General features: G+C 43.5%; 1 protein-coding gene across 1 annotated transcript in view; it reads right to left on the minus strand.

The window, feature by feature from the left end:
* LOC145399768 (G-protein coupled receptor 54-like) overlaps positions 1 to 16,553 on the minus strand; it is a 100,178-nt gene extending 83,625 nt beyond the window's left edge. The window contains exon 1 of the mRNA XM_080272317.1: positions 15,819 to 16,553. Coding sequence (XP_080128443.1) covers positions 15,819 to 16,553 — 735 coding nt within the window. The remainder of the gene's footprint in view (positions 1 to 15,818) is intronic.
* Between the last annotated feature and the right edge of the window lie 498 nt (positions 16,554 to 17,051).

Genomic DNA, 17,051 nt, shown 5'->3' on the forward strand with positions numbered 1-17,051 from the left:
AGAGAGGAAAAAATGAAATAAAGAAGACACATTGCTGCAGTCGCTTCACTCTCTTCATCATTCCCTTCATTTCTCCATCCACTTTCTCCACTTTTCTCTCCTCTTCAAAATTCACTCTCTCCATCTTCTCTCTTCAAGTTCCTCCTCTCTCTTCATTTCATCTCGTTTCTCCAAGTCATCCTCTTCTCTCTCTCCCTCCCATTCTTCAGTTTCTCACATCTCTCTTAACCTTCCTCCTCTTTCCTCTTACATTTCCTTAATCTTTACATCCTGTCTCCTTCCCTCTCTTCGTCTCCATCTCCTTTCCCTTCATCTTCTTCCTTTCCCCCTCTCTTCATTTTCTTCTTATTTCACATTATTTTTCTCACCTCTCTCTTCATCTACCTCATCTCGCACTCTCCACCTTCATCTCATCTCCTTTCATCTCCACTGTCTTCATCTCCTCCTCCTCCTCATCCTCTCCTCAGCTCTCTCCATCTCTCCCGCCCTCTGCCAGACTCTCTCTGCCTCCGCTTTTCATCTTACACACTTTACATTCATTCCTCTGGGGACTCTGTGGTTCTGATCAACCCCTCCAGCATTTTCTCCTCACACACACACACACACACACACACACACACACACACACACACACACACACACACACACACACAGAATGTTTTTATAGTATAGAAAAGAGAACGTTACACAACACCCAGATCCATTCTTCTTCTTCTTGCTGGGGTAACTGAAGGGAAGCTTCACCTTCCAACCCGTCAGTATCGCCTGGTTACCGGCATTCCCCCAGGAGAAATGTAAAGGTAAAGGAAAAGTTTTAGACTGGTTTGTAAAATTTGGTGAGAGAGAGAGAGCTGGAGACTAGTTTAAAGAAAAGCTTAAGATACGTACTTTCACTCCGCATCTACTCTCTCTCTCTCTCTCTCTCTCTCTCTCTCTCTCTCTCTCTCTCTCTCTCTCTCTCTCTCTCTTCCATACGTCACGTAGGAAACTCTTCATAATTGCCATTCTCTCCCTCACTTAATCCTCATTTAATTTCTCCAGTCCAGACAACCATGCTATCCCTCTGTCATCTTTTCTTTTCACTTCTTCCCATCTCTCTGCTCCTACACATCTCATTCTCTGTTCTAGCACATCTTTCTCCCTTTTATAGGCCTCACACTCAGTCACTCCATGTTCTACAGTCTCTTCCACTCTCTCCCCACCCAACCACCAATTCTCGCATTCATTTACTCCCTCATTCCACCTTCATGTTCTTGAATTTAGCTCCCAGGCCCCTGCTCTTACTTTAAAGAGAATCTTGCCACCCAATCTCCCATCGTACCGTTCTTCTCTCCCCGTTTTCTTCTTATACATCTCTTATGTCCTCTTCTTGTCCATCCCGCTTTTCCATTCTCTTATCCCCCACTCCTGGACACGTTTCTCTACTATCTTCATTAAGTTGCCCCCTCCTAAGTTCTCTATATTGCCACCCCCTCTCTTCTGCTCCTGGTCTGTCTTGTATCATCCTTAGTTTCCTCTGTCCTCTCCTACATTCTCTTTCCCATCTGCTTCTAACCCCCGTCCACAAGTAGATTCTTCTGACCCAGGTATCATCCACCATTGCATCTAGTCTCAGCCTGAATTTCATCTTCGCCTTCATTATTCGTTCTCTAAAGGTGCTCCGTCCCATATCTCCTCTCACCGCTGTCCATTTCTTTCCTCCCAGCCCTAGCCTACCTACTCTGTTTTGAACTTTTTCCAACCGTTCCACTTCCTCTTCTGTACATCCAGTTGCCTCCATTTCATACATTATGGCTGGCACTCCAGTCCCCTTCCACAATCCTCTTATTACCTCGTACCTATTTACTCTCTCTTTCACTGCATTTAGTAAACTTCCCCAAGTTCTCCCTCCCTTCCTTACTTTTTCATTAATCTCTCTCTTAAAACCATTCCTTCCTATCCACACTCCCAGGTTTTAGTACTTCTCTATGTCTATGAAAGCTAGTCACACCGTCTGCCCCCGTCTTCTTTTCTTTTCTAAAATCTCCCTCAGCACAAATACATTATCACTCCCTCTCCGTCCTACCCTGAACCCATTTTGTTCATCACTTAGCTCCCTATTTCTGTCTATATCCTCGCTCAATCTCTGCCGAACTACCATTGCAAACAACTTCCCTATCACATTCACTACTGTCACTGGTCTGTAGTTCTTGATGTCCCCCTGGTCTTTGCCTCGCCCTCTGGGTATCATTGTAACTCTTGCCTCTCTCCATTTATCAGGTATCCTCTCCACTCTCATTATCCCGTTCATCAACATCCTCAAGTTCCTCACCATGCATTCACCCACCTCTAGGTACATCTCGGTAGGCAGTCCATCATTTCCGGCTGCCTTACCTCTTCTTAATTTCTTTATGCTTTTCCTTACCTCTTCCAGTGTTATCTCCTTGTCTAGCACCCGTACATTCATCTCTTTCTCTTCCATCTCCACTATCCATTCCCTCTCTACGTCTTCTTCCCTCGCCCCTCCAACCCATTCCCAATATTCCTTAATACCTCTCTCTGTTTCACTGCCTTGAAAGACCTCTCCTCTTATGGATAGCTTATCCACTTTTACCTCCTCGTGCTCCTTCCCTTTCAACCACACAAACCATTCCCTGCTTCCTTCGCCATTCTCCCTTTGTATTCTCTCCATTTAATTTCTTTCCAGACCCCTACTGCTCTACACACTGTCTCTCTTGTAATTTCTCTCTGTTTCTCGTAATGTTCTTTTTCCATAATTACCATTCTTGCATCAACCCCTTCTTGTCTTTTTAACCTTTTTCTATATCTATTCATCTCTTTCATCCTTTTTCTTTCTAGCTTGACTTCTTCCGTCCACCATGGTTTTCTCGTCGTTCTCCCCTTCATTTTTACTGTACCAACCCCCTTCGCTGCTGCTTTCATTATATTACTTTGTTGCCCTCCATCTAGTTCCTCCACCCCCTCTGTATTATCCTCCCATTCCTCTAATTCCTTCCTAAACACCTCCCACCTTGCTTTCTTCAAGTTCCAGCTCTCACCTGTTATCTTGCCTCCATTTCTTGCCCTTTGTGCTTCTTTTTTTGTCATCAGATCAAATCATCATATTGTGGTCACTTTTCAGCTCAACGTCTCCCTCCTCGTCAACCTACAAACTCTTTATTCTGCCCCTCACCCTATCATTTGCTAATATGTAGGCAATCGCTGATGCTCCCCCGTCTGTCCTCCTTCAGGTTGCCTTTCCCTCAGTCCTTGTTAAGTTTAGAATTTCTACCTCATTTTCTTGTGAAAAGTCCAGTAGCAGCTCCCCATTGCCATTGATTCTCTCTCTCCAAGCAGTCCAATGTGCCCATTCATGTCCCCATCACCAACACCTCGTTGCACTCTCTCATTACTTTGCTCATCACTTTATATCGTCTTTTATTTTCTTCCCTTTCAACCCTCTCCTTTTCTACTCTCATGTAGCATACCATTACCACCAAGTTCCACTCTTCCTTCTTTCTGTTTTCCAGCTTTATTGCCAGCACATCCTCCTGTTCCTCACTATCTCCCAATTGTAATTCAGTTACCATCCACTCCTTCTTTGCAACTAGAGCGACACCCCCACCTTTCTTTCATATCCTCTCCCTTCCCTTCCCTGCCAGCTTGAATTTATCACTCATTTTCTCCACCATCCCTCTCAGACCTGTTTCTGCCAGTACTAAAAGTTCTAGGTCCCTTTCTTCACACATGTATATCACCTCGCTCCGCGTATCCATTCCCCATCCCTGAATGTTTATACATCCTACCTTTATTTTCGACTCATCCTCTCGTTTTCCTTCTCTCTTGCTGATCCACCCTCCATTCTTTTTGTATGGTACTCTCCTTTTACTCTTTTGCTTTCTAGGTTTCTCCTCTGCATCTGCTCTCCCTTTGCTCCTTCTTTGTACTACTCTTCCCTCCTGATTATTGCTTTTTATTAGTCAATCTGATTTCCTTTTTCCCTCGCTCCTCCTCTCTTCTCGCCTTATTGCCTCCTTCATCCTTCCTGCTATATGCTCTTCTGTTTTCTGCTTCAAGTGCCATCCATCTTCCTCGAAACTCCTTGTGTCCTCTACCCCGTCGAGATCCATGAAACTCACCTGCTTGATCCCTTCATTCTTGAATTCTGAGTTCATCCACTATGTGAGTTCCCCTATCTCCTCACTTGTAGCCAGCCTAACTTTTTCATAGATCCAGCTTTCTTTTGGCCTCCTCAAAATCCCCACTATAATGATGTTAGCCCACTCGTTGTGTTCCCTGATAATCTTAACACCTCTTTCGATCTCACTGATTGTTCCCCTTACCCCTCGTCGTTCAAGCCCGCTTCCGCCTCCCTGAATGACTAGAGTTCCTTCCCCTCTCCCGAATCTGGTATCTCTCGCCAGCTTCATCACTTCACGTATACCCGCCCGTCTAAAGCTAGTCACTTCCGTGTATACCGCTAAAATTGGGTTTCACCAAAGAGAGTGTATGTAGGACAGGTAAGCTCCAGTCGGCTACCTGGCCTCATAATTGGTAGTGCCAGGTGTGTTAATGTACTTGTGAGTCTACGCACGGTTAATTGTTCAATCGTACAGTGAGCTTAGATGTTCATGGACGTAGGAGGTAGGCATTTTGAACACTTAAGATACTGAATAATGCATGATTACTGGCTGTCTGTCTGTCGGTCATCCAGTCACCACCACCACCCTACCCGCTCCACCACCAGTACGACACATCACCATGAACACCACAGCTCCTCCACCACCAATACCACACTACCATCAACACCCTCAACACACCAATACCACACCACCAGCACCACCACCAACACCACACCACCACCCCAGTACCACCACCACCACCGTCAAGCTAAGCATAGAAAGACGCAAAAAATACAGAGCTAATTACAAATGACCCAATAACAGCTTTTCCCTTTACTGTTTTTTTTATTATTCTAACCACATGAACGAAACAAAATGAGCTGTATATTTACTGCTTTATTTATGCATTTTTATTTATTTTGCCTATATAAACGATGGTCACTAACCGCCGCAGAGCCATTGGTCGTAACCGTACTGTGATTGCCCAGGTTAAAAACTTTGTATATTGGCGCAAAAACTGGTCAGCGGAGCGTCATATTGGCCCGCGCAAGAATTTATGAGCCGTGTAGCGTGCACAATTTTTCAGCCACCCGAATTTTTATGTACTTCATAAAGTGGCGTTCCATATTCTTTCCTTTTTATTATTACTTTTTTGAGAATTTGCATGGCATGCAGAATTAAGCTTATGTTATATTATCGAGTGAATACCAATGGAAGTATTTTTTATATTGGAAAAAAAAAAAATCGTGGGCCAAAAAAGGCATACTTGATTCGGCTCTAGACTACAACAATGACGTTTCCATGAGATCTTTTTTATATTTCTTTTTATTTTATTAATGTTTTTTGTTTATTTTTACTTACTGATGTCCTTACAAGACCCACTGATATGTTATGAAGGTATCCCAGCTTGTACGAATACACTGGACCGAAATGAGACAGCCCTAGCATGATTCAGTATAGACGGTTCGGTATCATTGCCCAAATGGTGACATGTGAGGATATGTGGCATCATCCGTTTAGCTTGGAAAACTGTTTGGCCCCTTCCATTCTCTCCCTTTTCCCTCTTCCATACTCCCATTTCCTCTCTCTCTCTCTCTCTCTCTCTCTCTCTCTCTCTCTCTCTCTCTCTCTCTCTCTCTCTCTCTCTCATATCCCTTTTCCCCTTCGGTCCTTTCGTGCTATTCTCCCCATTTTTTACCTGTCTCTTACTGTCTTGGCTTTGATGGGATTCCTTACAAGAGATTAATTAGGAAAGCTTGAATGGAAGGTATTGGGAGAGGTATTATTTAAAATGGACTGAATTTTGACTTAATTAGGGAAGGAAACAGGATTTACGTAAATGGTATTATTTTGGATTGGAGATTAATAGCTAGTGGAGTGCTCTAGGGTCAGATCTTTAGTCCTTTGTAGTTTATTTTAGATAGACAGATTGGTTGGTTGCGAGAGAGAGAGAGAGAGGGAAAGAGAGAGAGAGAGAGAGAGAGAGAGAGAGAGAGATTGTCTAGGACTCTAGGCACAGGAATCACCGGCAGTGTTAGCAAATTTGTCATATTCACAAAAATAGTACATCATTAATCCAACAGTCGACTGTAATAGCCCGGGAAAAGACATTGGCATACTATGTAAATGGGTAGAAGTTTGACAGATTTGAGTTTATGTAGAGAAATGTAAAGCACTGAATGTGGGCAAGGCAGTGGAGGAAACATAAACACATTCCGAGTTTAAAATAACATACTAATAAATCAGAAGGTGAAAGGGATCTAGAAGTCGTGATTAGTAAAGACCTAAAACCTAGACAACAGTGTAAAGCAAGTAGTGTCTTAGGATGTATATAAAAAGACGTGAGTAAGAGGATATTCTAAGCAATACTGCAGCTTTCATTTTAGTAAGGCCGCACTTGGGTTCTGTGATACGGTTTTGGTATCCGTGCTATAGAAACAGTGTGAATTCCCTATACAGTGTTAATTGATGAACCTTTCTCCCTTTCCCTTCCAACTTTCACGCCTCATTATTCCTTCCCTTTTCCCTTCGACCTTCCACTTATTTCTCCGTCAATCCCTCCAATCCTCCCTTCCATGATCATTTCCTCCCCAGCCATCTCTCCCCTCCTCCATTCCCTCTAAAACCTACATACCGGTACCTTTCTTCCTAGCCCCTCTAGCGTCCCCTCCCTACCTCCCTTCCCTCTGTAACGTTCCCTCCCTGCTTCCCTCCCCTCTCCAGCCTTCCCTCTCTCCTCCCTCCTCTCTCCAACCTTCCCTCTCTCCTCCCTTCTGCAGCAATGGCCTTCCTTACAGCAGCCCAGTCCTTGAGCAGAGGATCCGAGTCCAGAGAGGTCCTAATCTGGCGGCAAAGTCCCTTAAATGTGTGTGTCGCTGCTGTTGCCTCGCGTTGTAATTGCACTGTCTCATGGCTGGAGAGAGAGAGAGAGAGAGAGAGAGAGAGAGAGAGAGAGAGAGAGAGAACTGGTTAATAAAGTGATGTTCGAGCAAGTACAACGGAGGGGTGTAAGTAGAGACAGAAATTAAAAGGGAGGACAGAGAGAGAGAGAGAGAGAGAGAGAGAGAGACTTAATTGCCACTTCTCGTCAAAATGGCAAAAAAAGTACGTAATTTAATAATGCCAGATGGGGATTTTCGTGGGGAAAAATGAAAAACAAAATTATTCGTTAAACCAATAGAAACCTTACATGGCAGCTGCTGGGAGAGAGAGAATTGGAGTCGCCATTTTAGTTATATACAGGCCCACGCATATACACACACGCACTCAATCTCACGCACGCAATCCCACCCCCGCACACAGGCATCCCCCTTTCAACACACACACACACACACACACACACACACACACACCACACACACACACACACACACACACACACACACACACACACACACACACACACACACACACACACACACACACACACACACACACACACACACACACACACACACACACACACACACACACACACACACACACACACACACACACACACACACACACACACAGAAGCCGTAACCGAGATAAGCAAAATCAGACAGACAGACAGACACAGACAGACAAACAGACACAACAGCTGCAACACATCAAAGCATTTTTCGGCCGGGTATGATCCCTTTGTACTGACAGTTTAGGGACGAGGCCAACCACTTTTTTTTTTTTCTATCCATATCAAAGGTGGTGATCTCTTTGGCTTGGGATGCTTAGTAACGTCGTATTTTGGGCGATTTATTTTACCTTTTAACACATCTGTATGGTACACGCCTTCACGTGGTGGCTTCACTGCCCGGTTATACATATGTCCTTCAGCTCACCCCCTACCGCTCAAATAGGGAATGGTGAACGGCAAGAAAATGACAGTTTCAGCCTACATTCCACTGGGTTCACGTTCAGATGAGCCTGGATTTACAATCTCTACTACGGTACTACTACTACTATTACTACTACGGTACTACTACTACTACTACTACTACGGTACTACTACTACTACTACTACGTTACTACTACTACTACTACTACTACTACTACTACTACTACGTTACTACTACTACTACTACTACTACTGCTGCTACTACCACTACTACTACTACTACTACTACTACTACAATCTTTTTGGTTAATAATGCACACCATACTGACATTATAATACAGTAACTCGTCCGCTGTGAGGACAACTCTAGTTTTCTGTATCAGTAAAAAGGTTGGCGATTATATATATTTTGGGGGTGAGTCATGGGTGTCTGAGAATATTAAATTTGCCACTGCTGTATATATCAAGGAGTTTGGCCTTTATTTGCGGCAACTTGGACGGTTTTATGATACTTTTTCGTTAACGAGTATTGCTTTCTCCCTTTGACCCTTCCTTCCTTCCTTCCTTCCTTCCTCCCCTTCCTTCTTTCCTCCCCTACCTGCCTGCCTGCCTGCCTGCCTACCTGCCTGCCTGCTTGTCTGCCTGTTTGTCTGCCTGCCTGCCTGCCTGCCTGCTTGTCTGCCTGCCTGCCTGTCTTCCTTCCTTTCTTCGTTGATTCGTTCGTTCCTTCTTTCCTCCCTTCCTTCTTTCCTCCCTTCCTTCTTTCCTTCCTTCCTTCCATCCATCTTCCCTTCCTTCCTTCCTTCCTGCCTTCCTTCCTTCTTCACTTCCTTCCTTCCTTCCTTCCTTCCTTCCTTCCTTCTTCCCTTCGTTCCTTCCTTCCTTCCTTTCTTCCTTCCTTCCTTCCTTCCTTCCTTCCTTCAGCCCACATGTTGTATTACGTAAAAAGTGGGAGTGGATTTCATAAAAGTTGCCATTTTGTGGGAGGCCCAGGATATTGAGGGTTGGCAATATGTGAGTGTTCTTGTTTTAATTGGTGTGTGTGTGTGTGTGTGTGTGTGTGTGTGTGTGTGTGTGTGTGTGTGTGTGTGTGTGTGTGTGTGTGTGTGTGTGTGTGTGTGTGTGTGTGTGTGTGTGTGTGTGTGTGTGTGTGTGTGTGTGTGTGTGTGTGTGTGTGTGTGTGTGTGTGTGTGTGTGTGTGTGTGTGTGTGTGTGTGTGTGTGTGTGTGTGTGTGTGTGTGTGTGTGTGTGTGTGTGTGTGTGTGTGTGTGTGTGTGTGTGTGTGTGTGTGTGTGTGTGTGTGTGTGTGTGTGTGTGTGTGTGTGTGTGAGAAACATCTATTTCCTTTTCTCTCTCTTCTTATACTCATCGTCACTTTCTCACCTTATCTTGGTGTTGCTTTATCTTTATACTACTGCTACTACTACTACTATACTACTACTGCTACTACTACTACTATACTACTACTGCTACTACTATTATTATTATTATTATTATTATTATTATCATTATCAGCTGAGGAAGTTTGCCTTTTTTCCAACCATTCGTCTGTCCAACCATCCATACATTCATTCAAACGGTCTTTATAATAATACCAACAATAAAAATAATAATAATAATAATAATAATAATATGAAGAAGAACAGCAACAGCAACAGCAATAAGAACTAGCACCATCATCACCAGCCACGTTTAGAAATGGCGTCAAATATAGAGATAAGTCGATTAATGAGAATAATTATTTGATGATTCATGATTCAGACAGACAGACTCACATACCTCCTTCCATCCATTCATTTATTCATGCATTCATTCACTCCTTTATTCATCCATCCATCCATCCATCCATCCAGTCATCCATCCATCTACCCATCCATCCATCCACCCACTTCCATTAGTCTCCCCTTAATTATATATATTTAGACCATTCCCATTAACCAGCTTAATTAGTTTCATCTCTTACGCTATTTTTAAAGAGCTTGGGGCCTGTGTACAGGAGAATTTTTAATTGGGTTATGTAAGTGCTGGATTAAAACATTTATCATTATTATTATTATTATTATTATTATTATTATCATTAGTAATAGTAGTAGTAGTAGTAGTAATAGTTTAACCTTATTGCTTTTACTGTTATTTATTATCATTAGTATCATCATCATCAAGTCAGTTCAGTGTTGGGGGTAATGTATAAGAAAGGATAGAAACTGAGAAGAGGAATATCTGAATATTTAATTAGCAATGAAAAGAGTGGGTTCTAAGTGACTGGATGATGGATGGATGGATGAATGGATGGATGATGGTTAGATGATGGATGGATGATGGTTAGATGATGGATGGATGAATGGATGGATGATGGTTAGATGATAGATGGATGAGCGAATGGATAGATGGAAGGACGGATGATGGATGGATGAAGAAAAGCATTAGGACGGTCACACAAAGGGAATCATTGTTGGAATCATTTTGTATCCTTAAACGAAAACTGTCGACATTTTTGGCATTAAATTAGGCCAAAAGGAACACAAAAGCTATCTGTTTTGCTGGCACTAATTAAAATCCAATAAGGGAACAGCTTTCACTCTTGATGGCATTGTTTCAGACCAGACAAAAGAGCAGTTGCAATCATTATAGGTTCAGATCCCAACTTCCTCCCCTTGCTCATGTGCGTGGATGTTGCAAGCCTTGTGATGTTTCTAAATATATTTCTTTTGGTGGATCTTCAGCTCCCTTTGTCTCTATTGTTCCATCTCTTCGTTTTTTTTTTTTTTTTTTTTTTTTTTTAATCCTCGTCACACAGCAGCCTCTGGGAGCGTCCATGAACGAAAACTTTCTTACCTTCAGTTTTTAAAAGTTCATTTGTTATTCTTCCAGCCCCTCTTCGGATTTCCTAAGAACAGAGTGCAGGTGTGGCGGTGCCGTGTTATGATTTCTTTTGCAGGTGATGATGGTGGCTTTCTTCTTTCTCTTGATCATTAAAAAAGCTAAATATAACGAAAAATCCATCCATTTACCGAACTTCATTTTATGTTGCTCACATGTTTACCATCCATCCATCCATCCATCCATCTGTCCATACATTCATCTATCCAGTCAACCGTCTTTCCGTTCATTCGCCTGTCCATCTATTCATCCACACATCTTCATATCCATTCTGCTTAATACGGTAATACATCATTTATTAGTTCATCCATCCTTCCATCAGTCAGTCAGTATATCCCTCCTTCCATCCACCCACTCATAAATCCATCCATCCATCTATCCATGCCAGTTTCATTGCCGTCTTTTCTGGTGTATATACTGTATTTAAGGCACCAATAAGGGTGAGTGAGAGTGGTGAATATATTTTTTTGATGAGCCCTTGGAAGACGTATACAGTGAGAGAGAGAGAGAGAGAGAGAGAGAGAGAGAGAGAGAGAGAGAGAGAGAGAGAGAGAGAGAGAGAGAGAGGGACGGGGGGGGGGGAGCCAGGCCAAAGCAGACTCTCGCTTCTATTTTTGGAAGGCTAATAAATTATAAGACGCTTACAAATATATTCCAGGAGATTTGCCCTCAACAATTTATTTCGGCCTTAATGTGAAACCGGGAGAATAAATTGGTCCACGGCAATTTATTTCGATTTTGGAACAATAAATTTGAGCGCTGTTATTTCTCGACCTTTTTTTTTTTTTTTTTTACTCTTTGTCTTGTGGTCTGTAGTTTTATAGCCATTTTATACTCTACTAAGATGTAATTTTTTTTATTTTTTAATTCTTACTGCGAATGTTCTTGCGCTTCTAGAACAGCAGCTGCCACCACCACTGTCAGAAATAATAATATTGACAACACTACCACCACCTGCCCACGAACACCACCACAACCATCACCACCACCAACATCACCACCATCAAAGCTATCACCACCACCACCAACAACAGCAACAACATCAACAGCAACAACAACAACAACAACAGCAACAGCAACAGCAACAGCAACAACAACAGCAACAACAACAGCAACAACAACAACAAAACAACAACAACAACAACAACAATACCGACAAAAACAACAACAACACTAACAACAATACTGACAAAAACAACAACAACTACTACTACAATATCACCACCACCACCAGCAACAACAACAACAACAACAACAACTACTACTACAATATCACCACCACCACCAGCAACAACAACAACAACAACAACAACAGTGCCTACTATCCGGATGAAAACAGGGTAAAAAAAAAGAAAAAAGAAAAAAAGAAAAACATAAAGGAGCGTTCAATATTGGAGATGAGGAAGAGTTTTTGGAAAGAAGGTGTTGCTAAATATATCTTGCCTTCCAGAAAACACACACTTAAAAAAATATCTATGAGTTCTGTAAATCTTTAGAAAATGAGAGTGAGAGGAAGGAGGAGGAGAAAGAAAAAATGGATGAATAAGGAGGAGGACGAGGAGAAATTGAGAAAAAGAGAAGGAGAACAGAGAGGAATAGAAGAGGAGAAAGGAGAGGAGGAGATGGAGAAAAAAGAGGAGGAGGAAGAGAGAGAAAGTAAAAGGAAAAGAAAAATGAAGAAGAAGAAAGAAAAATATGAAAAATCATGAAAAGATTAAGAAAGGGAAAAGAATACAGTGAAGTTAAAAATGTATAAAATTTGAGTACTAGAAATATAAAGTAAAAAACTGAAAAGAAAAGAAAGATGTGGTACTCAGTGCAACGTCATAAGGGTGATAAAAATATAACGAGAAGACATAAAATCTCCAGAAAAAAATATGCCGGAATATGAATCTTCAGGGGAAAAAGATAGATGGATTAGGTAGATAGGTAGATAGATAAATAGGTACATAGATAAAGACATAGATAGATAGCTAGGGTGTCCCGTGAGGAAAGGGCATTACGTTGGGAAGTGGTAGATGATTAAATTCTGAAGTAAAAAGCTATATCAACGTGAGTCCAAGATCTCGACTGCTACTAAGTTACAATTGCTGATTTCCTCTCTTTCTTTCACTTCTTTTTAATCTCATTTTCTCCCTTCTTTCTCTCCTTCCCCTTCCCTTCCTCTCTCTTCCCCTCTTTCTCTCCATCCCCTTCCCTTTATCTCGCTTTCCCTCTTTCTCTCCTTCTCCTTCCCTTCCTCTCTCTTCCCCTCTTTCTCTCCTTCCCCATCCCTTCCTCTCTCTTCCTCTCTTTCTTTCCTTCCCCATCCCTTCTTCTCTCTTCCTCTCTCGTTAAAGAAAGGAGGTTCCGGAATATCCAAAACCAATCATAAGCTTCTTCTTCTTGTCTTCGTTGTTGTTGTATGACCCGAAGTTCATCTGAAACGTGAACCCGGTGGACTGCAGGCTTAAGTCTCCCTTTTTTCTGCAGCACACCATCCTCCTTTCTGGGGATAGGGCAGTAGCTGAGGGACTTCTTGTATAGCCAGGCAGTTGAGCCGTCCGACAGTACAAGTGCCACCGCGTGAAGGCGTCCCTCTCCCAGTAGTTACCATGTCTGTGCCCTGTCTCATAGAAAACAACCTTGGGGGAGGGATGTCTGTGGAGCGGGTCTGTTGCTGTTTACTCTCTCTCTCTCTCTCTCTCTCTCTCGCAATGGGATATGTTCGTCTAAGTGAGGATGTCAGCACTGCCAAAAATGTCTCCCCAGTCTCTTCCCGGCCCTCATTATCTCTCGACGTACAGTAAAGCGAGAGAGACACTGGCTTTAAAAATCTCTCTCAGATTAGTGTGCGTGTTTGGCAGAGAGAGAGAGAGAGAGAGAGAGAGAGACAGAGACAGAGACAGAGACAGACAGACAGACAGACAGAGGGAGGGAGGGGAGCATGTGTGTGTGTGTGAGAGAGAGAGAGAGAGAGAGAGAGAGAGACAGAGGGGGGGGAGCGTGTGTGTGTGTGTGTGTGTGTGTGTGTGTGTGTGTGTGTGTGTGTGTGTGTGTGTGTGTGTGTGTGTGTGTGTACAACGTTATTTTCCTCAAATACCATCATGTCGTAGATAGTCACCACCATCACCACAACACCATCATCACCATCATCATCATCATCATCATCAGGTAATGGATATGGGAAGGACAGTTTCTGCTAAAGGTAATTATTCCACAAATCCAATAATTATTCCTATCTGTTATTATCATTAAAAGAGCCGGGTAGTAGTCAGGTTTGGGCCAATTATGTTTTATGGACTGAGGCGAGTGTAGTGTGTGTGTTTCTGAAGTCGTTGCTAATTGCCCAGCAGCGAGTTTCCTTTGTATATCATTAGTACAAAGGAGTAGAGAGGCTGACTAATGTATACTGATTACCAGACTTTTATTCTCTCTCTCTCTCTCTCTCTCTCTCTCTCTCTCTCTCTCTCTCTCTCTCTCTCTCTCTCTCTCTCTCTCTCTCAGACTCAAAAGTATTCACATAAGTAATAACGTTTTGCAATTTTTTGGTCATGTTAATCTGAAATTTTAGTCACCACCAAGAATAAGCTTCTAAATTATCAGAAACTTGTACAATCACATGAAATTCTGTTTATGATATTTCTTAGCCTTGTATAATTTTTCCAAGGCACGTTTCTATAACCCGGCAGCTTCACCGTCTGGCCATGTTCGCGCCACGACGTGAAGGCGCCCCACTCCCCCGTAGCACCGCCCCCGTAGTGAAGAGACGATTAAGCGGAAGTGAGAAGAGTGATATTTGTGTTTGACCCCCCCCTCCCTTCCTTGCCCCTCCAAACCTCCTTACCTCTCCCCTGCCCCTCCCCTGCCCCTAATCCCCAGTCCCCCCTCACTCCTTCCCTGCCCCCCTGCCCCAGCCCCCCTCACCCCTCCCCTCGCCCCTGCGGGTCTTCTGTCAAGGCTCTCCACCGTAATCAAGCGTCTGACGTGGAGGAGAAAAAGGAGGCAGAAAGTGAGGGATAAGGTGACGAAGGAAGAAAAAATGAGGAAAGAGAAATGAAAGAAGAAAGGGAGGAGGAAATGGAAGGAGGAGGAAATGGGAAGAAGGAAGGGAAGAGCAGGAAATAGAGAGAGAGAGAGAGAGAGAGAGAGAGAGAGAGAGAGAGAGAGAGAGAGCATTAAAAGAATGAGGAAGGAAAAGTGAAACATTAAAAAGAAAAACGGGAGTCTATACGGAGGATGCAGGGCAGACTTAGGTATATTGTGAAGTAGATGGGCGAGGACAGCAGCAATCAAGAGGCGACAGAGGGACCTACAGGACAATCCTTGGGTGTGGGAGGGATGGAGGAAGGAAGACAAGAACGAAAGAATGAAGCAAAGAGGGAAGGAAGAGAGGAAGGAAGGAAGGAAGGGGAGAAGAGAAACTGAAGGAGAAAAGGAAGAGTAACGAATGAAGAAAAGAGGGAAGGATGGAATGAAGAGAGGAAGGAAGAAAGGGGAGAAGAAAAGAATGGAAGGAAGGAAGGAAAATGAGGAACGAAAGAATGAAGGAAGGAAAGAGGGAAGAAAGGAATAAAGCAGCAATGAAGAATTGATGGAAATAAGGAAGAAGAAAGTGATGATATTAAGCAGACAGTGCAGGAAAAAAAACAGTATTGGATTGAAGGAAAGAAGGATCGATGGAATGAAGGAGGCTGTGAAGGAAGGAATGAGTGGTGGAACGAAGGAGGCAGTAAAGGAAGGAAGTTGTGATGGAATGATTGAGACACTGAAGGAGGGAAGGACGGGAATTCTCACCTTGACCAGTATGCAGATCAACAGACCCCATCGAGGCCATGGGAACGCTGGTGGTGATGAGAGAAGGAAGGAAGGAGGCAGTGAAGGACGCAGGCAGTGAAGGAACAATGAAGTAAGGAGGCATAATAACTCACATTCACTTGGCATACAGAATCAGCAAGCGTAAGGGACAAATTGGTTGTGGTAAAGAAAATATTATGGCAAAACTGAAGGATGGAGAGAAGGACAAAGATAAACCCTCCTACCTTAACCGGGATGCAGATCAGCAGCAGCAGTAAGTCAGCAGAGGCCAAGGAAGCCAAGAAGACATTTGTTGTGGTCCTGAGCCGTCTGAAGCGACAGATGGTGAAGATGATGAGGGAGTTTCCTGTGACCCCCAGCAGGTAGGTCAGCGAGTAGATCAGCAGTGGCGGCAGCAGCTGACCCCAGAAGAACGTGCCCAGCGCCGCCTCGTAGTCGTAGTCATACTCGCTCTCGTTCATTGCACGAGACTCGTTCACCTCCACCTCGACCCCCGCCCCCGCAAAGCCTCCACCCCACACCCACGCGGATGAATTGGTAGTCAAGTTGGTCCATCCTGATTCGTCCAGCCCTGTTCCACTCATGTTCCACCCCATGTTGTTCATTTCCAGTCCAGTTCCACTTACATTCCACCCCATGTTGTTCATTTCCAGCCCTGTTCCAGTTAGGTTCAAGTCGGCATTGTTCATTTCCAGCTCTGCTCTAGCTACGTTCAAACTTGGATTGTTCATTTCCAGCCCTATTTCACGTACATTTAAGTCCTGGTAGCCTATTTCTATTTCCGTTTCTGTTTGGTTCAAGCTCGGGTGATCAATTTTCGGCCTCGTTCCAGACATATTCCACGCAGATTCACTTTCAGAGCGAGTCCAACCCACAGGATCCATTCCCAGCTCCCTCTCAGCTACTTTCAACCCAGTCTCAGTCACATCTAACCTTCCCGCAGCCACATTCCAGGTCATTTCACTTAGGGAGTTTGTCCAGTCCAGCCTGCCCACACTACTTTCTGTTCCGACTGAATTCTAAAAGTTTATTCCAGCCTGTAAGGTCACAGTTCCGTTCCAGACGCATCCTTTCCAGCACCGTCCAGTTTCGCGGTGAGTGGCATCCAGCTGGCCGTTTTCTTTTACCCGATCCATATTTTTTCCTCGTTTTCTTATTTTTTCTTGCTGGATTGTCACCTGCTTTCACCTGGACTACCTTAATTACATGGACAGTGGTGTAGCTAAATCATCATGGAGTCCTTAGCCATCTAAAAGAGTTTCTGTTTAAAAGAGAGGAAGGGACGAGTGGATGAGAAAAAGAAAATGAGGAAATTGTGGGATAGATTGGTTAGAAGAAAAAGGTAGATTAGCAGGAAATGGGAAAGTTAGGACATAGATGAAATTTAGATCCAGTGAAAAAATTAACCAGGGGACCTCAGCACAGAAAATGGGAGGAGGAAACGAGCTAAAAAAAAT

Source organism: Coenobita brevimanus, chromosome 50, assembly GCF_032717465.1.
Source record: "Coenobita brevimanus isolate Jiangsu-jjx chromosome 50, ASM3271746v2, whole genome shotgun sequence".
Taxonomy (NCBI): domain Eukaryota; kingdom Metazoa; phylum Arthropoda; class Malacostraca; order Decapoda; family Coenobitidae; genus Coenobita; species Coenobita brevimanus.